Consider the following 22,403-nt stretch of genomic DNA (forward strand, 5'->3'; position numbering starts at 1 on the left):
AGTAGTATGTAAGGCATAGTGCAGGGGTCAAGAGTAAGTAATGCAGAATTCAGTGGCCAATCATACATAATCTAGACTGTAGAGGTTTGGAGTAAGTAATAAAGAATTCAGTGGCCAGTCATACATAATCTAGTGTGCAGGGGTCAGCAGTAAGTAGTGCAGAGTTCAGTGGCCATTAACAGTAGAGTGCAGGGGTCAAGAGTAAGTACTGCAGAGTGCAGACTTACATAATGCAGAGGTCACGAGTAACTAGTGCAAAAGGTCAGTCTTATGTAACACAAGGGGTATCAGTAATAAGTGATGCAGAGTTCAGAAGTATGTAATACACTGGGCAGAGGTTAGGAGTATCTAACAACCCCCCCACCTTACAAGCAAAAATACCCCCCTTCCGGTATAAATATCTACTCCTCCAAGCTAATATCACCCACAGGACAAATTCTTCTCCCTCTGGCAGAGTGAGGGAAGTCCTCCCTGATCCCATCTGGCTGTGTTATACCACATGTCACAGCAAAGAAGCAGTCTAGGGGATTTCCCTTAGCTCTGTAATGCCTTTTGCCGCTCTGAGAGGCTGCGGGTAGGGTCAGAGGCTGGCATGGCGGTGTCAGAAGCTGGGGACTTGTACAGCAAGGTCAAAAGCTGGCATGCGGCACAGCGGGGTCAGAGGCTGAGGGTTGACAGGTCGGGGGTCACGATCTACCCATCACATGGCCACGATCAATGATAGATTGTGAGCAATCTGTTGTCGGCACAGCTATAATCTGTTCTTCCAAGAATTTAACACTCCCTGGTGTCAAATGGTGAAGATTCTTCAGCAACTGCAGCTCTTTAAGACAGCAAAGATCTGTAGCTAGGGGTATGGCAGATATTAACTCCTTTCTGTACAGGAATCCCTCCTTCTAGAAATGATTTTGCCATTGTCTATCTATTCTGCTTTACTTTCTCAATTGTGCCTAAAACATAACGACGTTATTTTCAGATTCCCGTTGTAATTGGTGAGGGTGCTCTCCGCACACCTTTCAGCAGTCTCGGCCAGTAGAGATAAGGTGCTTGCAGTAACTCCCACGGATGGCACCGTGTAATGCACAAAGTAGAAAAAATAGGTTACCAGCACTCAGATTGATTTCAAATAGATAAGTCCTTTTTATTGGACATACGTGTCACAATAGTCAAACAGCCGACGTTTATTACATATATATGTGGTGTGTGGACACCATCACATTGTCACATCTTTTGCCCTGAGGAAGGGACCCTGCGTGGCCCCCGAAACGTCGGCTGTTTGACTATTGTGACACGTATGTCCAATAAAAAGGACTTATCTATTTGAAATCAATCTGAGTGCTGGTAACCTATTTTTTCTATTTTCAGATTCCCTACATTTTCATATACAACGACGAAACAGCTAGAAGCTGACATATGCTAACAACCATGTCCCCACACACAAGCCATCAACAGTCCCAGACGAGTGCCAACCAGACACCGCCCCCACATACAGCGGCATTAACCAGCTGTGGAACGCAACGCTATAGTTGAAGCTGACGTACGTCGGCTCACGTCACACGCTGCGCCGGAAGTATTGAAAGATTTGAGTGGTTGCCTCTTCCATGCTGCCTGGGGACTGTTAGTGAGCAGAGAAGATAACAGGGAAAATGTCTACAGCTTTTAGGAAAGCGTTGAAGTCCCGGCAAAAGAACCATCAAGAAAGATCTCAGGTAAGATTGGGGAGTTACTGGATGAAAAAAAGGTGCAATATTACCTGCAGTTGTTCAGCATCGGCAAGAGATGCGCCTCTTGTTTATATTGCTATCCCTAACCAGCCAGTAATGTTTTCAAGGGCAGCTCCAGTGACTCTCTAGACGCCCTCTCACTCTGATTGTAATTTAAGAAAAATAGTTTAAACACACTTTCCAGCTGTCTCCTGGCCAGTCACATCAAATCTCAGGGTCCATCCCCTTATCCTCCACTGGTGGCAGTGAGCAGTCCTAAGTACAGCAGCTAATATGGCACATTTAGGGCCCGTTCACTTCACTGTGGTACATTTTAATGCATCCGTGTTGCGTCAAGGCATCTATTTCATTTGAATGGGCTGCCTAATGCACAACAGCAGACCGAAGATTGGACCTATGGCATTCTCGCTAGCATGTGGTAGGGTTCTACCGCATGCTGCAGTGTAGATCCATTGTGTAGGTGCGTTGGTGGTTCCATTCACAATAATTGACACCATAACACACCGATACATATAATGTTCATTACTGCAGTGGTGTGAATGGGTCCTCTGTCAATGAGATGTCAGTGCTGTTCAGTGCGCAGTGTAGTGTGATACCTTGGGGGTCACAGGAAGTATGATGCCAGGTGTCATTCAAGCCAGAAGTTCACCTGCGGTGAACCTTGGAGTGGTGAATCTACAGGTGACCGTGCTGATGAAATAACATTATTAACATTGTAGCAACATATATCTTAAGAGAGCCTAGTTCTCAAAGAAACTTAGGCTGCATTTGCTGACCTTCTTTAGCATGTTGCCTGGCTGTCTCTGGCTTCAGTATTTCCAGTAGGGATCAGTGGCGTAACAATCGCCATAGCGACCTCTGATGCCGCCTGGGTCGCTATGGCGTCTCCGGTGCAGGCTGTCACTGACATAGCTCAGCAGCTGCTGTGAAGGAAAACGTTCCCACTCACAGCCGCTGCAGAGCTGTGTCAGTGACAGCCGGCAGAATAGGCCGGTTACACCGGTGTTCTATCGATAGTCCAAACGTATCAAGTTGTGGGACCGCATGACTTCCGGTCCCAGAACTCGATAAGTTTGAACTTTCGATCGATCACCGTCATTTGCAGTAAAGAAGGAGGCGGGGCCCGCCTAACAGCAACCCCACCTCCTCTCACATCACTGGCCAGCGATCTAAGAGCAGGTGGGGCCAGTGATGTAAGAGGAGGCGGGGCCCATCGATAGAGGCGGAGCCCGGGAACGGAAGAGGAGGCAGGGGCCCGGCGGCTGCGACCACGGAGGTGACAGGTAAGAAGCGTACAGCGCAACTGAGACCTTGCAGAGCCCACCATAGAGAGTCTATGGTGGGCTCTGCAAGTGGCATAACTAGCAATCACGGGGCCCCATACAAAATTTTCCCTGTGATTTCTAGTTACGCCCCTGGTAGGGATGCACCGATAATAATACTAGTATCGGTGCCGATATCGAGTATTTGGGCGAGTACTCATACTCGCTCAAATGCTCCGATACCTTTTATTGATACTGGAACTTCCAGTCAGAGGAAGATTTTCTCTGACCGCCAGTGCCGCAAGGGAACATGGAGCCGGGAAGCTGGCTCCATGCTGTTTGGCAGGCTCTATGCTGATTGGCTGGGAATCCGGCTTCCCAGCCAATCAGTGTCGAGCCAGGCAAACAAATCTGATAATATGGTGACACGATCCCTACCCTGCAGACAAATCATTACCCTCACATAGATCCTTAGCAGCAGTCAGTACCGTACCAGTCCCCCGGCCAGCTGGGCAGACGCTGCTCTCCGGGATCTGCCCATGTCTCCTGTGTGCACAGTGCCCGTGTGATCGGCCCTCAGCCTGCTACTGCGCATGCACAGGATTTCTGAATGAGAAAGCTGGGCAGTCTTTGCATGAGGTGTAGCAGGCTGAGGGCCGATCGCGTGGGCGCTGTACACAGGAGACGTGGGCAGATTCGGGAGAGCTTGGAAGCTGTGTCTGCCCAGCTGGCCGAGGGACTGGTACGGTAATGACTGCTGCTAAGGATCTATGTGAGGAGAATGAGGTGCCTGCAGGTTGGGGGTCGTGTCACCTTATTGTCAGATCTGCCGATTGGCTGGGCCAAACAGAATGGAGGCGGCTTCCCGGGCAATCAAGAAGCTGGGCGGTGGGTAATGATGCGCCGCCTGGCTTCCTGATTGCCCGGGAAGCCAGGTCTATGCTACCGGAAGTACCGGTATCGGCGAGTACCGAAATATAAATATTGGCACTCGCACCGATAGCGGTTTTTCGGTACCATCTCTAATTCCCAGAAACACAAATCCAGAACAAGCATGAAACAAGTGAAGTTAAACTCCTGATATGTGTATTTGTTCCTGACAGTGACAAAGTACTAAAGCTATTAGATCAGCATACAAGTGAGATAGCCTTTTCAGGAGCAGAGGTCAGCAATTGTTTATGTATGCAGGGTTCTCTTTTTCATGACAATACCTTGTTTTTCATACATATACTTTGATATAATATATATGTATGTATATATACATACATGTACACATCACTTGAGAGCAAGTCATCAATTGTTTTTAATTTTTTTTAAATCAATACAAATAATTTTGTATTCGTTTTTTTTGAAAGTTTAAAATTAACAAGTAAAGAAACTTCCTGAAACGGGACAGAGAAAATAAAACATACAGGTTACACATAATTAAAGAAAAGGGCAGTAAAACCACCAGCCAGTAGGGAGGGAACAAGGAAATTAGTACAGACCACTAAACAGACCAGAGGAAACCACAACTACACAATGAGGAGGATATGAAAGAGTAGAATCCAGTAAATAAACAATACGATAAGAGAGGGACGGAAGGAGTCTAATGGACAAATGGTGAAGAGGCTCTCCAGCCACCTCTCCCAAATGACGACAAAATATTTGATTATGGTGCCCCGTTGTTGAAGAGTACGTTTCTCAAAAGCTACCAAACGATCTAGTTCCTCTATCCACGGATAGTAGGGGACATCCAATTAAAGTATGAGAACTCTGGTCCCTAGAAATAGCAGTCACCGTACAGTTGTCCCAATCAGGAGAGTCAAAAATCCTCAATTATTTGAATGCATGGAGATAAAAGTGCCAGGAGGAGATGCCCAGCCACATGAACTCTCATCGTATGTCTGAGCTCTTCTCCAATCAAGGAGTCTTTTCTGCAGTGCTATGCTACATTGTATGGCACCTCAAGCTCTACACTGTGGCCTGCCTTTTGACACTTCCATTTTTACAAACATCGGTATTCACGCTTCATTTTAAATAACGCCCTATTCAAATGTTTGTTTATATTTATTTTAGCCTGGCTTCCGCAAAAATTTGGGGCTTTTGGAGAAGAAGAAAGATTACAAGCTCCGTGCCGAGTGAGTACAATGTTGTTGCTAATTGCGATTATGCAGTAAGAAAATTTGTTTCCGAAACCATGTAATTTTTAATGATTTAAAAAAGTCATTAGTTTCAGAAAATGACGGTAGAAGTTTTCTTCATCCTGGTATTCTTTATGTGGGACTGTCACACAGAGTAGTTTTGTAGCACCTACAGGAGTACTCACAAGTTGGATTGTAGATCTCTGCTGCACATTTTCTGGTGTGTAATCTATTGCACTACAACGTTTACATTTTGGAGTTTTATTACAGTTCTGAGACATAGTGTCTCATCATGTTAGAGGTATTTCTTCTTATATTGGGTTGTACATCTTCTTCTTTTTTTTGGGGAACACTTAAATAAAAAAATTAAAAAAAGAAGTGTTAAAGTCTTATCATATTTTATTAAAATGTATTCAATACAAAACAGAAAAGTAGATACCTTTGTCTGTATACATGACATGAGTGAGCACAAATGTTGCCATGAGCAATGCCGTGGGCAAACATAGGTTATCATCTGGACTTGGCATAAGAACAAAGCAGTCTCATTTATATTGTAGCGATAATCCCCTTTTCTGATTTTTATTCGATTTGCTAGTAGTAACTAGGGATGCACCAATGCCGTTTTTTCGGTATAGAGTATGAGTACAAATATTTTATTCCCGGTCGGCTTCCTGATTGCCTGTAAAGAAGGTTTCTAGTGAAAGAACACCAGCTTCACTTGCCGAGGCTTCCTGACCAATCAGGAAGCCGAGCAACAAGTCATGTGGTGCCATCCGGCTTCCTGATTGGTCAGGAAGCCAGTCTGCCTAGCAACAAGTGAAGCCGGCTTCCTAGGCAATCAGGAAGCCAGGCGGCATGTCAGGACCCATCTCCCAGCTTCCGTCTGTTTCTAGGCAGTGCGATTTCCTGACCCCTTTAGGGAGGCGGGTCATTACGTGCCGCACGGATTCCTGATGGGTTAGTGAGCCAGGCTCCCTAGCAACAAGTGAAGCCTGCTGTCTAGCCAACCAGGGAGGCGGGTCATAATCCACCGCCTGGCTTCCTGATTGGAAAGGACGCCGGCTCCATGCTCCCTCGGCACTGCCGGTCAGAGGGAAATGTCCCTCTGACTGGAAGTTCCCGTACCCACCCAAATACTTGGTATCTGCAACGATGTAGTATCGGTTTCGGTGCATCCCTAGTAGTAAGCATAACTTAAAAAAGTAGTGACTACATTTCTGATGCTGAACATATATAAAAAAATCTGGTTCCCTTGAAGAGAGTCTGTATTATCAGAATTTTATCTGAATAAAACAAAAAAATGTAGGTATAAAATACAGACGCCTATAAGTTCCTGCAGTGGCCTTTCACACCCTGTCAAGTTACAAGCAGCTCACTGCTCAGCATCTTCAGCATTCAATGAGGGGAATTTATCAAAACTGGGGCAGAAAAAAATCTGGAGCAGCTGTGTATGGCAACCAATCGGCTTCTATTTTCATTTTGTTCAGTTAAGCTTCGAAAATGAGACAGAGAAGCTGATTGGTTGCCATACACGACTGCTCCACATTTTGTCTGCTCCAGTTTTGATAAATTCCCCTCATTGTGTGCCTGTTATCTTATCATTATTTTAATATACATTTTGTTACTTTTTTTTTAAAGGGATTTTCAGAAGAAAAAAAACACACTCAATGCCTTACGCAAGAAAGCCCTTGAAAAGAATCCAGATGAATTCTACTATAAAATGACATCCTCAAAACTGCAGGTAAATAGGATTGTGGCAGAGATTTACAGAATAATTAAGTACAACACTTTTTGCATCTAAACTGACTTTATTACGTGGCCTTAATGCAGTTTCAGAAAAGGCAGATATGCACTTTTTTTTTATTTTAGCCAGGGATAGGCAAACTCTAGCCCTCTAGCTGTGGTAAAACTACAAATCCCATCATACATCTGCCTGTGGCAGTCAGTCTTGCAATTCCTAATGGGATTTGTAGTCCACCACAGCTGGAGGGTTGGACTTCGCCATCTCTGGTTTAGGAGAAAACAGAGTTGTGTTCTAATTTAAGCGGGAACAAAGGACTGAACTCCTGAGGCTTACTCCGTAAGAAAATGCATTGGTACTGAGAAGCTGCAATTTTCCAAACTGCTGAATATGCTAAAGCATTTAGAAAAAATTATATCTATAAAGATATCTATAATCCACCGATCAGCCATACCACCCACCTAATATTGAGTAGGTCCCCTTTTTGCCACCAAAACAGCCATGACCCACCAAGGCATGGACTCCACTAGACATCTGGAGGTGTGCTGTGGTATCTGGCACCAAGCCATCTGTAGCAGATCCTTTTATTTCTGTAAGTTGCAGGGTGGGGTCTCCATGGATTGGACTTTTTTTTACAGCACAGTCAACACCTCAAACTCCTTGTGTTCCTCAAACCATTCTTATACCATTTTTGCAGTGTGGCAGGGTGCATAATCCTGCTGAAAGAGACCACTGCCATCAGGAAATACTGTTTCCATGAAGGGGTATACTTGGTCAGCAACAATGTTTAGATGGGTGGTACGAGGCAAAGTAACATCCACATGAATGGCAGGACCCAAAGTTTCCCAGTAGAACATGGCCCAAAGCATCACACTGCTTCCGCCAGCTTGCCTTTTTCCTATAGTGCATCCTGGTGCCATCTCTTTCCCAAGTAAGCGACACACACTCGCCCAGCCATCCACATGATGTTAAAGAAAACATGATTCAGCAGACCAGGCCACCTTCTTCCATTGCTCCGTGGTTTAGTTCTGATGCTTACATGCCTATGTAGATACTTTTGGCGGTGGACACTGGTCAGCATGGGCACCCTGGCCGGTCTGCGGCTGCACATCTGATGCACTGTGTGTCCTGACACCTTTCTATCGGAACCAGCACTAACATTTCCAGCAATTTGAGCTACTATAGCTTTTCTATTGGATTGGACTACACGGGCCAACCTTTGCTCCCCACGTGCATCAGTGAGCCTTGTCCACCCATGACCCTGGTTTTCTTCCCTTGGACCACAATTGGTAGGTTTTGGCCTCTGCAGACCGGAAATATCCTACAAGAGCTGACGTTTTGGAGTTGCTCTGATCCAATTGTCTAGCCATCACAATTTGGCCCCTTGTCAAAGTTGCTCAAATCTTTACGCGTGCCCATTTTTTCTGTTTCCAAAGCATCAACTTCAGGGACAAAATGTTCACTTACTGCCTAATATAAATCACAATGCAGTCGTGAGTGGCCAGCACACTGGGCTCCCCCGGTGTGACCTCTCCCCCTCAATATGAAATTAGTAACAAACAAAGGAGAAATCTATTTTAAGGTTTTTTTCAATTTACTGTTGTCTGTTTTTTGTATATATATTTATGGCACATGTATAATAAAATTAATTTTATACAAAAAGATTTGAAGCTGTGGTGTAATACCTATCTTTTCTCCTTTGTTTGTTACTGCCTAATACATCCCTCCCACTTCCAGATGCCTTTGATAATTATTGTTATTCACTTCACCTCTCAGTGGTCATAATGTTATGGCTAATCGGTGAATAGTTTAAGTAAATAGATAGTTATATAACCTACAATAACTGATTGTGTTCATTACATTATTTCATCTTGCGTACTAAACACAATTTCTGAAGTGCTTAGCTTCACCAAAAATCAGTAGGCTAAAAAAGTCTTTGTCAGTATCTTATTTTTCACAACTGACTAAATGTAGGTAATTCAGCATTGCGATTCATTGTTTATGGAAGTTTTTTTTCCACATGATTTCAGCTATGGATGTGGGGGGGAAGGTTTAATTGTTCAAAATATCTCAGGACAGAATGTTCAATCTCATTGTTTATCTTCAAAGGATGGGGCCCACGTGATAAAACAGAAGTCAGAAGAAGTCACTGACGAACAGCTGAAAATCATGAGGACACAGGACATTAAGTATGTGGAGATGAAAAGAGTAGCAGAAGCCAAGGTGAGTCTATCAGATATGCTTATGTGTATTGCAGAGTGTACTGATATGGTTGGTATTCTAAGTAAGCTTGACAGGCCAGAAATTATGAAAGTGGAGTTTTAAATTGCAGCATAGAAGAAAGAATGTTGGTGCAGATACGGTAGTAAAATCTACCAAATTATAAATACCATCCACACCATGTAGAATGACTACAACCTTAACTTTTTTTTATTTTTAATGCACCATTTGTAGGGGAAAATTGCACCCCATCAAACCCTGCAGGCACAGTTAATTAGGTCTAGCTGTGACATTGTTTGGCTGCAGTGGAGTCTTGACCACATTTACCACAAGCAGTTGGCAGTTCACATTTCTCTCTGTGGTGGCCTTTTTTGCAATCCCCATAAATGTTATGATTGTTTTTAATAGTTATATTATACTCTTTTCTATGTGCAGTAGGCTGCAATCATTATTAGAAATAGTCTAGCATAAATATCGCTCTCTGAATTAATTTTTAGAGAATTGAGTTGCATCAGTGTCCTTATCAACATATCTTTTCTGTAAGATAAAAACCCCCAACATACCCAGTTATTTCTAGTGATGCTCATAGTTTGGGATGCACCAATACTTGTATCGGTATAGATGCTGAGTATTTGGGCGAGTACTCGCCCAAATGCTCCAATGCCTAGCCCGATATTTAAGCTTCCAGTATCAGGAAGCCAGGCAGTGAGTCATTACACGCTGCCCGGCTTTCTGATTTGCCCGGGAAGCCGGCTCCATGCTCCCTTGTCACCTGGTGACGAGGAAGCATGGAGCCGGCTTCCTGGACAATCGGAAAGCCTGGCAGCTTTTAATGACTCACTGCCTGGCTTCCTGATTGGCCAGCTTCTGAACCAATCAGGAAGCCGGGCAACGCGTCATTACACGGTGCCCAGCTTCCTGATTGGCCAAAAAGTCGGCTCCGTGCTTTCTCGTCACCTGGTGATGAGAAAGCCAGGTGGCGGCTAATCGGGAAGCCGGTTTGTGAGTCTTTACATGCCGCCTGGCTTCTCGGCTAATCAGGAAGGCAGGTGGCGAGTCCTTACACGCCGCCTAACTTCCGGCATCGGTATTCAGTATCGGCGAGTACCGGGGGAAAAATATCGGTACTCGATACCGAAAAACCGGTATCGGTGCTTCCCTACTCACAATGGTCATAATGTTAGCATTAGAAGCATAGAACGCAGTCATTGACCTTTGCGAAAGGAAAACTGACTGGAGACTGACAGGAGAACCGGCTGTGTAAAATATGGCATACATAGCCCACAAGGTACACATGCCCGTAACATTTTTCATGCTAATTGAATTGTCACTGTTCAGTTGCCCAAGTGCTTCCCAAACTTAATCAGTAATGTACCACTGTTGTACATTTTTAAGTGTCATATTACCACATTTGCTGTCATAAATCACTCACTGATACTGGCACTGCCCTGGCTTAACCTACATAGCTTCATCCACAAATGTGACCACATTCCTACACTATTCCTACTTGTGGGTTATTCGCTCTGCATTAACTGCTCTGCAAGAGATTCAGGAGCTATTGTTTCCATTAAACCCTATTCTGGGGGTGGGGGGGAGATGATTATTTATTTACATTGAACATTTTTCTATGGTCATGAATATTCTGTGTGCTCAGGCTACCAAATCCATAAAATAGTATTGTATCAAATTGTGCTCCTGCATTGTCACTCTACCCACCTCCCATTGGAGGCTACAGGCAACAGCAACCTAGTTAGGGTTTGGATCTATTGTTACCTTGAATGTTAATGCAGATGAAAATATTGATGATTGTATGCCTTCTATTACTGGATAGAATATGTGAGTGTTTCTCTGAATTTTTTTTAATGTATAATAATGTTGAGAAAAAAAAAAAATGTAACTTCTATAATCATACCCCATTTATATGTGAATCTCAAGGCAAATATTTCTGTTTTGTAGAAAATCGAGCGTCTGAAGTCTGAGCTCCACCTGCTGGACGCTGAAGGAAAACCTAAAAACAAGCATACATTCTTTTTGGACACCAAGAAAGAAGGCAAAGCATTTTTCATTTGGTTAATTATTGGCTTATGTTTAGGGTCTGTTTTTTTAATTAATGGTAACTGGCTTCCGTTTGGTGTTTTAGTACGGGACTTTGATCTGGCAGCTCATCTAAAAACAGCCCCTGAATTGGTGGACAGAGTGTATAACAGACCTACGATGGAGACTTTACGCAAACAGACAGTGAAAGGATTTGAAAACACCAAACAATTAAAAGTAAGAATGTTTACCATTTTAAAGAAGAATCTTGATAGAGATGCTTAGATTATTTGCATGTAATAAAATTGTGTGGTAATTACTAGGGATGCACCGATACCATTTTTTTCAAGATCCAGATACTTTCCCTCTGGTACTTGCCGATGCCAATTACCAATACTTTTTCTTAAAGGGACATCACTTTTTATCACTTATTTAATTTTGATATCTATCTATCTTCATTTTTTTCACATCACTTTATTGATTTCACACAGGGGATAACAAGCCCCAATGTCATATCATTCGGAGGTGACAGGCACTCTTTATGAGCCTGCCCTCCAGTACATAATACCCAGCACAGCACTGTGCTCTATCTTCTGTACAGCTCAGGTTGTGACAGCTGACACAGGAAGCGCTGTAAATACAGTGCTCTCCATACTGACATTATTGCTGTGGTTCCGGGTCCCCCAGAAGCCCGAAAACCACAGCGGGGGTGGAAGGCAACTGGGGCGACCAACTTTGGAGGGGGTGGACCTTGGAGCAGGGAGGACGGATGGACGAGCAGCTGAGCAACGGCTTTGCCTCACTCTACATTTAGCCCTGCTTACTCGAAGCTAAATGTAGAAATAAACTGCCCGCCTGACGCCTGGAACTATAGGTCCCGGGCGAGAGCTCGAAGCTATTTTAAAGCACCGGTGCCCTGTATCGGCACCAATATCAGTATCTGTGCTTCCCTTAGCAATTACTTGCATGATCTAAAAGGGGCTGGAAATTTGTATTCAAAAATGGAAATGTGATGCCACATAGTCAGTGCCGGACCGTTCGGGGACCTCAGGGGTCTGTGCGAGCGGTCTGTGCGAGCGGTATCTCAAAGATGTCATAAACAACCAGTGTATGTACATGAAGGACTGAACTTGCCACTGGTACAATTTTGAATGCACTTTTTAGGCAACACATTCCAAAAACAAACCCCAGCACAATTTGGTGGAGCAAAGCATACTTTGATAAACAAGCTAGTGTTTGTTTTAAAATGACAAAAGGTCTCCACAATTTGTGTGCACTAAAAAGGTAAATACAGCATTTAAAGGAAATCTGTACTGAAGAAATATGGACACTGCCATTGCTGACCTTCTTTTTGGCATACAAGTTCCCTGGCTTTAGTAGTTTGAGCTACTGATTAGGAACAAGCATGCATATCACAAAGTCTGCTAATCTACTTGTTCCAGGCCAATGACTCCAAAAGGATTAAATGCACTTGATCAGCATGACTGTCAATCAGTTTAAGTTTTTAGAAGAGGTCCTTAATGGAAACCTGTCACAGTAGAAGTTTTCTGCAGGATTAGAATCCATATACAAATTAATACAACAAACGGTGAAAGCGCACTGACTGCTGGGTATAAACCTTTTAAAAGCGATAAATACGTGTGCAAGGGGGTTCAGTGTGCAAGCTCTAACTAAAACAGGGAGAGGAACCCTGTGAATACACAATAAAATCACACAATGAAAGAGCGCCACTACTGTGGAGAAAACTCACGTTACTGTTGTCAGCATATGGCATGTGAGCTGGTCTTACGATGCCGGGAGTATATGCAGAGGAACAGTCTGAGAGCTGTGAAGGGTAGTCGTTTGAACAACGCGGTCTCAGCTGGCCAGGCTGAGCCGCGGTGTCAGGAGTATAAGGCGATGTCAGTGCCGGACCGTTCGGGGACCTCAGGGGTCTGTGCGAGCGGTATCTCAAAGATGTCATAAACAACCAGTGTATGTACATGAAGGACTGAACTTGTCATTCTTATGGCTTTAAAAAAATTCCAAGAATAGGTGGCCTAAAGTGTCTTGTTCTAAATATAAAAGATAAAGCAGCCTGTTAGGAAAAGGACTAATACTTGTCATGCTGTCCACACCTCTTCACTTCGCTCTGTTACAGGAATAAGCTTGCCAGAGTATCTTCAGCATCCGACACTTGGAATGTAGGATGACTGGTCCCCCTATGTGCACTGTGATTTCATCCTATGGTCCCTATGTCACTACAGGCATAGTGTTGACATAGGAGCCAGCCAATGGATCCACCGTGGGCAGCATGGAACATTGTAAAAAATGAAGCTCTGCAACAAAGGGACAAATTAGTATTTTCTTTACAGGCTGGGCTTTTAAAAACTGTTACCTTTCAACAGAATCATTTTCAACCCATCACTGTAGCCAGCCAGGTGAGAGGTTAATGCACATTCTGAGTGACCAATCACTGGAGGGGTAAATGCATATACAGTGGTACCTCGGTTCACAACTGCTTCTGTTCGCAAAGAATTAATTTCGCAAACAGCAAGTTCGGCAAAATTTTGCCTCCGTTTGCAAACTCCGCATGGGGTAACGAACACAACCGCAGCCATCTTTCCTGCTCGGAGACAGTCAAGATCGCGGTCTGATCACAGTTTGATTCAGTTCGCGACCAATTCGGTTCGCAACCAGAATCGTGGAACGAATTAAGTTCTTGAACCGAGGTACCAATGTATACTACTGGGAAATCCGGCTAATGAGCTTTGTGTACTGGAGGGGCCTGCTCACTGCTGATGTGGAAATTGGAAGTGAGGTGTGTGCTGGAACAAGGATACTGAGAAGAGACTAGAGTATGTGCTGGGGGTGAGATCTTGGTGCTAGAGCATGCTACATTCAGTACTTTAAGTAGTTTCTTACAGCTGCGAAACAAGTGGCAGTCTACCTATAATTCTGCAATGTAGGATTAGCAAAAGTGTGGGCCTGAACACAGAATTGCACACGGTGCACACACAGCAAGTGATTGTGTCAGTCAGTGCACTGATAATGAGTGAATAAGTGTTAGTTGGTGTAGTGGTGGGGAAAATGTGCCTCTGTTCTACAGTGGGCAAGATCAGGGATGGCATGGTGAGAGATGTGGAGGTTACAGCTGGTAGTTTGAGGTGGTAGCAATGCTGTTCTGTGGTTAGCGAGGGTGGACTGGGGTCCAAACGTGGTTGTAACAGGGGATGCAGGCATGGTCACTGTATGGGGATATTGGAGACTGGTCTGTATTTCCACTACTGCACCTGTGTAGGACCTCCACCATATTTCTGACATCACAATATGGCCGTGATATTCATTCCAAGTGAGATGAGATTGTACACCACCACTTGTAGAGTGGGCCACGTGATGCAGAGCTGAAAACGCAGCAGCTGTATTCATGCATGCACAGTCCACAAGGCGCAATGACGTAGGTCAGGAAATGAGCCAGAAACATGGAGGCTGCATTTGTGCATGTGCGGGACACTGAACTAAGCCTGGGATCGGACAATCTAACGGCATCTCGCACACATCAGCTCTTCTAAATGATGCAGCCATGCCCCATTTTAGATGAAACCCATATGCCATGTTGAAGTCCAAGGGGGTTGAAGTTATTCTTTTAAAAAATGTCTCTTTTCTCATTACAATTTTTTTATTCGACTACACAAACATTTATTTTTTTTCTAACCAACTAATCTATTATGTACCTGAAATCTGCATTTCAGCATGACACTAAGGGGAAACAAAAATGGCATTTACTTTATCTTCTTTTAGAATAGCTAGAGGATGTTTACAAATACTTGTATAATCAAAATATTTTGTCTGACTTCAATAATGGTATAGCTGGAGATTAATCACTTTCTTTTTCTTTTGAAAAACAGAAGCTGGCTAAACAGAGGCAGCATCAGTACTCCCTTCTTAACCAGAGAATAGACAGAGAAAAGAAAATGTTTGTGATTTCTCAGAAAATACAAAGCCGGAAAGATCTGCTGGTAAGGAAAAAACATTGCAGCTCAGTGCTTGTTATAGTAGTCATAAAACACGCATGGTAAAATGTACATAATTTTTTTAACCTATATTACATCTTAAAGCGACATACAACTCAGAAGTTAAATCTTAAAAATGCATTCAAGTACTCTATTAGCAAAACTGTACGTTATTTGTGTATCAGTCGGCTATAAATCCTCTCCGAGCTTGCTCCTTTGATGGACTACAAGGTCAATACAAATACTAACCATGAGATTGTAGTGCATCACTGGAGCGAGCTATGGGAAACAAAAGTAGTCACCCTCTAGAAGGAAGGACAGTGTCAGCACCAATTCAGAGATGATTTGAGGATCTACAGCTGAGTGAAACACCATCACAGATTTAGCTCCTGAGTTTAGTGTCACTTTAAGACACCATTTAAAAGCTAAATTCTGTTTTTGTAATTTATGTGGAATGGAGTAGTGCGCTGTTAGTTATAGCTTTATGACTGCACATGGCAGCTTTAAGTTCTTCAGATATTCATATGGGGTATGTTTTTATTTGGGTGACATAAAAAGGCATGCTCTGGTATCTGTGTAACCTGCCCTCTCAATCTTCCTGCTGGCATAAAGGAGACATGTAAAGACCAACAAGGGGCTGTGCACTGCAAGTTGAAAGGCATTCTGCTTTTAAGCAGAGCTTCGCTGCCCAGGTCCACTGCAGTCCCCCACGCTTGCAATATTTAGAACAGATTTTTTTTTTTTTTTTTTGGCAAGCCCGGCTACCATTCTTACCCAAGTTAGAATGATGAGTCTTGCTCCTGCACCACATATTTTTATAGAAGGCTACAGGAGCAGGGAATTGCAGCGCCCAGGGGGTGGGCCTGGCCGCAAGTCACCTGTGACCGGCTGCAGAACCCAGAAGAGACAGCCAGCTTCCAAGCAACCAAGGATGTTGTGCAGCAGACAGCATTGAAGCAACCAATGAGGCTATGCAGCCCAGGGGCTGAACATGCAGTGAGGACAGTGTCTCTGAAATATAGACACACTGATCTCAGGGCCTCCCCCCACCAATGCTCAGTGCGAGGTGTGTACCTGTTTCCAACATAATCTTTGATCCACCGCATTTCAGACCGGAATCCCAATTAAAAATGTGGGTGCTGGTATGACTTGTGGATGGCGCCGTGCAAATCACAGTATTTGAGAAGAAGTCGCTCGCACTGAAACGTTAATCAATCGTGGTGGTGCAAAAAGCAACGTTTGTGAACCGTAAGAGGTCCCTTCATCAGGCAAATAGTGACGTGTTTGCACATTGGACCTTGCGGTGCGGCATGCTTCCTCTCAAAATAGGTACATGAATTTGTTGCACGCACCAACATTTATCATGCAGCGTCACAACATAATTGTAAACCGTGCCTGTGACGCTCCTTATAAATTCCAGGAATATATTCAGCTGAAGTGATACGATTATGCAAAACACACAAGTTTTACCTGACTTATTTTGGATTGAGTTGTATATCCCAGAGACGCAATAACCGTAAACATTTGGTCTGCTGGATGAACTATTTGACCAATGGGAATATTGTTTATTTTTTATGAATTTACATTTGCTACTTTTTTAACTATTGATAGTACTGGAGCTCTTGTTTCTTTAACTTTTTAACATCACTGGTTAGTTTAAAGTAAATGATGTCATGGGTTCGCTATAATAGACTCTCTTTTTTAAAGGAGAACTATGGGGTCAGGGCTTTTTCCCATAGTTCTCCTTAGGGTAACGGGAGGACACAAACTAGCGTCCTCCAGTTACCCTAAGCTCAGTATAGCGCGAGCTACAGCTCACGGTATATTGAGACGCCGGAGCGGATCCCGACATCGATGTTGAGATCCGCCTAGCTGCGTGAGTGACAGCTGGCTCTGCCTATCACGAGGCAGAGCCAGCTGTACCCGCCCCGTCCCCCGTCCGTTCCGCCAGTCAGCGCTGGAGGATCGGAGGGGGGAATCCAGCCCCTCCCCTATCACGGCAGAGAGCCGTGACAGGATCGAGAGGTGAGCGAACGCCGGTATATGTTCTCTCACCTCCCGATCTACTGAGCCGACCTGTGACAGTCTCATTGTCACAGATCGGCTAGAACTATGAGGTGAGTGAAAAGCACTAACCTCATAGTTCTCCTTTTAAGTCTGTGTGGCAGTGAATTCATCTTTTTGCTTATGGATTAAAGTAGGTAATATCGTGAACATTTTTATGGTGCTGTCCTCTTAGTAATGGGGAAAGGCAGGCAAATATTTGAGGTCTATTTATTTGTGTTGTCTGGTTTATTTAGTATTTTTGACCAGTTATTCTCTAAACTCTCTCATATTTGCATTTGTCGTTTTATTTAGGACAAAAGGCATAAAGTGAAAGTGAAGAAAGAAACTGTGAATTCTGCAGCAATATATAAGTTTAAAAAGCAAAGAAAGCGATAACAAGGCCAAGAAAGCAGAACACCGTTTGTCAATGAAGAGATGAATGTAATCTTTGTAGGCTTGCATATCTCTTTTCATTTGTGTCCAGATATTATTGTTGTCATCATCTGTAAATGAAAGAGGCATATATAATAAAAAGATCTTAGGTGAATTTACTGAATTGACATTGTTTTATAGATGTTTGCGGTATTTGTACTGTAAAAGTAAATTCACAAAATCTCATTCCTTAAAGCTGAACTCTTTTTACATTCTTTGGAATCACAACAGTAACTTACATTAATAGTAACTGTTTAACCTATATTCTACTTCTGACAAATTTTGTTTAGTCACGCTTTAGTCCACCCTATATTTCCCCATATCTCCCATGAAGCAGCCATCATGCAAATAGGTTCTTTGCAGTGTTTAGGGGTAATGATGTGGGCAGTTCTGTGGTTGGGGACTGGAATGGTGCCTTAGTAATGGCCAGATAATCTCTGTGAGTTACTTGGTGACATGGGTTAGCTGAACGGAGCCATCTCTAGCAATGGTGCAGGCTAGAGTGGTATCAGTGCTTCCTGTAGACTACATTGAGGTGGGTACATTGAGGTGACTGGCCATTTGCCACAGAGCAAAGCAATTGCAATGACTGTTCTTCATTACTGTAATATTATCAGTGGTTTTAAGATTCAATACAGCCTAATGTTTTTATATGCAGGCAATTTTTAAGCAAACAAAAACATCAGTCAAGGTATGGATATAGATTATAAGGAAATAGATTATGTTGCATTGTAACCACTTCATCTCTCATACCTGTATACCCCTTTTTTGGGAGGGGGGGGGTACTCATTTTTCATTTGGCAATATTGTTTTGCAAAAAATTTATTTTCTATAGGAAAAAAGACGTAAATTTGAAGAAATGTGTTTCAGATTAAACTGTTAGTTAAAAAAGTAAACACTTTATTCTATATTATGTCCTGTTTAAAATTAAACTAAAGTGATGTTTCTGGTACAAAGCTTAGCAAAGTTATTTGCAAATGAAGAAAAAGGTTGTTTTTTTTTTTTAGCATTTCCTTGTTATGCTCCACTGAGCAAAGTTACAAACAAAATGTGTGAATGGGGGTGGGAAATGTTGGGATGCCCATACGAATTTTTGCACACTGTTGGCACCCTTTTGGTCGGCATCCCTTGATCAGCTGATTGGAGGAGCTGTTTGAATGCAGTGCTGTTTGGTGGTGCAAGCATTATGAAAGATGAGCATGGTTGTCTTTTCAAGGGACAGGGGATTGATGAATTATTTTAAAATGCTGTGGTTGCTTTAAAGGAGCCCTACTGAGAGAAATACGAGAGTTGGCCTATGGGTTTCTCCACCTAAGAATTCTAATTGCCTGGCTATCTCGGGCAGACCTGGAACACACTTGCAAATTAGAAATCCAGAGTATAGAAGAAATTGCTTATCTGCAAAATTGTTCCTTGGCAGTGCTTTAGAAGGTATTAAATACACTGCATCAGGGTGACAACCAGGCAACTAGCATTTTTAGAGAGGTCGGCAATGGCAACCTCTTTATGGGGTTTCTTGAAATCCCAAATTCCTTAAAATTGTTTCTCTTGAATAGTTCGAGGCAGTATAAGAAATTGTCAGGTTTTTATCGCTGTCCCTGACCTTCCTGGGAAAAGTTCTCACTTTTTTGCTTGTGACACCAGATCAAGAAAATAGTGGGGATAGAATCTCCAACATTTCCTCACTCTACCAAAAAAAGTGTGTTTTGTTTCTGTGTCCTTAATGGAGAGATTTACCATCATATTCTGTCCTTTTGACAGAGTGAAGGGAAATGTCCTTAGGCTGGGTTCACATTTTCCGGACCAGATCGGGAACGCAGTGCATTGCATTTTGCCACGTTTAAGTTTTTCAGGTTAAAATGGGCTTTCGGGTGCATTACACTGTGTTTTTGGTATGTGTTTTTGATGCTTTTCAATGGGTTCCGGTGCGTTCCAGACCAGAGAAAATGAGACAAGCAATATTTTTTTTTTTTTGTCTGGACCGGAACGGACTGTGCTGGTGTGAACAGAGCACAGAAATACCATGAAGGATCAAATAGGATGCTTTCTTGGTCTGGTAACAAACTGTTCTGGTGTCGACATGGTGTGAACAAGCCCTCATTGAGGACCCGGTTATAAAAAATGAATGCAGGTTCTAACTCTTCTTAACTCCATCCAAACTAAAAAAAAGTTTCTGGCTGTAGGAGGTCTTTGTCCTCATATCTTTATTGTTTCACAGTTGACATGTTACGTTGTGTTCCATTTTGTTCATTTTCCTATTGAAATTTCTTTGTGTTAAATGGTTATTAAACCCTCTGGTGTTTTTGCATATATTTCCTGCTAGAAATCAGTAGATTTATTATACAGGATTTATATAGCGCCAACAGTTTGCGCAGCGCTTAGATATATGCAGAAAATGTTTAAAAAAAAAAAAAGATTCAAAAGTGGTTTAATCTTACCTGTGTCTTCCCCGCGTGCTCCCGTCCGAAATGTGAAAATTCTCGGGTGGCTGCAAAGCATCTTGGGGCGGGCGCATGCGCAGATCACATTTTCGGGCCGGGAGACGAGGAGAGACGCAAGGTAAGTCTATGTACGCGTGCACTTGCATGCAGGCACCGTGGGACAGGTAGTGCCAGCAAGGACAGAGGAGTCAGCGCTGGATCGAAGACCTGTAGCAGCGCTGGAGACACAGGTGAAAACGTCAGGAAAGAAGATGATCGGATTAAGAAACATCATTTAAGGTAAGTGCTTTCATTGACATTGGGGGGAGGGAAAAAAGAGAAGAGAACTTTATGCAGTGGTCAGACTCTCCCATGATCACTACAAGATCTAGGTGAAACCTTAATGCAACTCTGGATGGAAATAAATGTTGTGACATTGCATAAGCTCATCGAAACAATGTCACGGCCAATGTGTGTGCAAAGTCGGTCACACAAAATATTAGGGTGCGTGACTTTTTTTTGGCCATGCAGTGTATATGAAAATTAATTCAGAACAGATTCTTGAAAAATCCTCCCTGCACTTATCTACCATTTATGTAGTACATTGCTTTTACCACTGGGTGTCAGTTGAAGATCACTGCTTTTTCCATCTTCTCAAAGGTTAGGGTGTCTGAGCAGTATATTGTGCCCTATACAAAGGACCATTGCTGGATTCTTTCTCCTTCTAGTGAGCTGTTCATACAGCAAAGGAGATAAAGATATGATACTTTCTGCCCTCCGCAGATTCTAATCTTGCCTTTAAAGTAAGCCAGTCACAAAACTGGACAATCCAAACTGTGTTTGTAATGACTAGTCATATTAGTGACAGACTTACTTGAAAGGAATGCCCACTAGGAAACATTTATTGAACTGATATATTCATCCATATGTCATTCTCCCCCCCCCGAAAGATCGACCTGTGTGTTCCAGACTTGTTCCATATGTCCATATGCTAGCCATTTTTGCCACTTACTTTCCACACTTCAAAACATGTGCTTCTGTGGCAAGGAGCCATGTGCTTTGCATTGTGACTGGCAGGTGGCTGGTATTAAAAAAAAAAAACGGACATTCCAACTATATTGTCTTTTTAGGTTGAATGTAGTGTGATGTAATACTGCATTATGACCACTAGGTGGAACTGAGGAGCATGGAATATAAGTTTATTTTCTGTGCTTCTTAGCATCAACCAGTGGCCATAATAAAGTATATCACATTCAACCTGAAATGAAAATATATTAATATATTAAGAACATTCGTTTTTGTCATCTTACAGCTCCATGTTCCATTGCTGGTCCTCTTCATGTTGAATGATGCCGAGCATTATTCAACCCATATTTTAATTGCAAAAACGGGGGAAAGTACGAACGGGGCTTCCTCAGAGGGGCGCCCCGTTCGTTGGGGGGAAACGCGTCAGGGTTCAGCGTGTGACTAGCTTCCCTGAGGACCCAGGACTTACCACTTGTATGTTATCGCAGTGATCGAGCAGGAGAGCCTCTGCTATCCCGATTGTATTGAGCGAGGCCCGCTCAAGCAACACAGCGACAGCGGAGATCACCAATTTCTAATCCCTGATCAAGCACATCACTGGATACCTTGCCCGTGGAACATCGTTCACCCCCGTTCTAAGGTGCGGCCGCACTTGCAGGGGAATTGTCGGGCCACCTGTCCACAGTTGATGTGAAGTGAAACAGGTCGGGATCAAACTCAATGGAAGTTGGTGCAAGTGGTGGAAACATTTAAGCGATCAGCAGGATTACAAATGTTTTTTGAATAAAAAACCTTTACTAAGAATACCACTGGAATATCTATCATAGAAGTACGGACTCCTTCCCTTGTGGCCACAAGTGAGGAACAAGTGAGTAATCCTATCATCATATGCTGATACATTAGTATCCACCACCTCATAACTGTGTATCCGTTCATATCATTGACTGCTGCTCTGCCCTGCGTGTATTTCAACCCTGTTTTTATTTCTGTCCCACATTGAGTCACTTCAGGGAAGCTATGCGATTTTTAAAATAAGTTTTAAATGTAATGAGGTGATTTATCTTTGTGTTGCAATGTTTAAATAAATATGTTTGGGTGCACTTTATATTATACTTGAATATCTATTTATTGGAGGGCTCCTACTATGGGATTTCTATGCTAGGGGGTTTGCGCTGTTTGAACTATTCAACCCACTTCCTGTAAACCCTGGGCATCACTGACCCATCCTGTCTGGTTGCATCATAATGTGGCCCTGGGGTGAAAGCACAATGCAAAGGATAGGAAGGGCTTGGCTTTCAAGAATTCTGGAAACTGACCATAAAAAGGCAAGCAGATGGCAAAGGAGAGTAGTTGCCAGTATTGCCTGTTGGATGATTCCCCCCC

General features: G+C 43.2%; 1 protein-coding gene across 1 annotated transcript; it reads left to right on the forward strand.

Annotated features, from left to right (window-relative positions):
• Positions 1 to 1,589: 1,589 nt before the first annotated feature.
• UTP11 (UTP11, small subunit processome component homolog (S. cerevisiae)) lies at positions 1,590 to 17,622 on the forward strand. The gene is made up of 8 exons (XM_018559614.1): positions 1,590 to 1,709; positions 5,045 to 5,106; positions 6,748 to 6,850; positions 8,960 to 9,073; positions 11,027 to 11,120; positions 11,211 to 11,341; positions 14,992 to 15,102; positions 17,455 to 17,622. Exons 1-8 carry the CDS (start codon positions 1,647 to 1,649, stop codon positions 17,536 to 17,538), a joined length of 762 nt encoding a protein of 253 aa, XP_018415116.1. The 5' UTR covers positions 1,590 to 1,646; the 3' UTR covers positions 17,539 to 17,622.
• The last annotated feature ends 4,781 nt before the right edge of the window (positions 17,623 to 22,403 follow it).

The sequence above is a fragment of the Nanorana parkeri genome, unplaced genomic scaffold (assembly GCF_000935625.1).
Source record: "Nanorana parkeri isolate BGI_ZX_2015 unplaced genomic scaffold, ASM93562v1 scaffold406, whole genome shotgun sequence".
NCBI classification, from domain to species: domain Eukaryota; kingdom Metazoa; phylum Chordata; class Amphibia; order Anura; family Dicroglossidae; genus Nanorana; species Nanorana parkeri.

Bases quoted from the DNA above. Each gene is read 5' to 3' on its own strand.
- UTP11 (XM_018559614.1), top strand. From the start codon at position 1,647: ATGTCTACAGCTTTTAGGAAAGCGTTGAAGTCCCGGCAAAAGAACCAT. The intron at 6,851-8,959 runs GTAAATAGGATT...TTATCTTCAAAG, and splicing joins TGACATCCTCAAAACTGCAG to GATGGGGCCCACGTGATAAA. The intron at 9,074-11,026 runs GTGAGTCTATCA...TCTGTTTTGTAG, and splicing joins AAAGAGTAGCAGAAGCCAAG to AAAATCGAGCGTCTGAAGTC.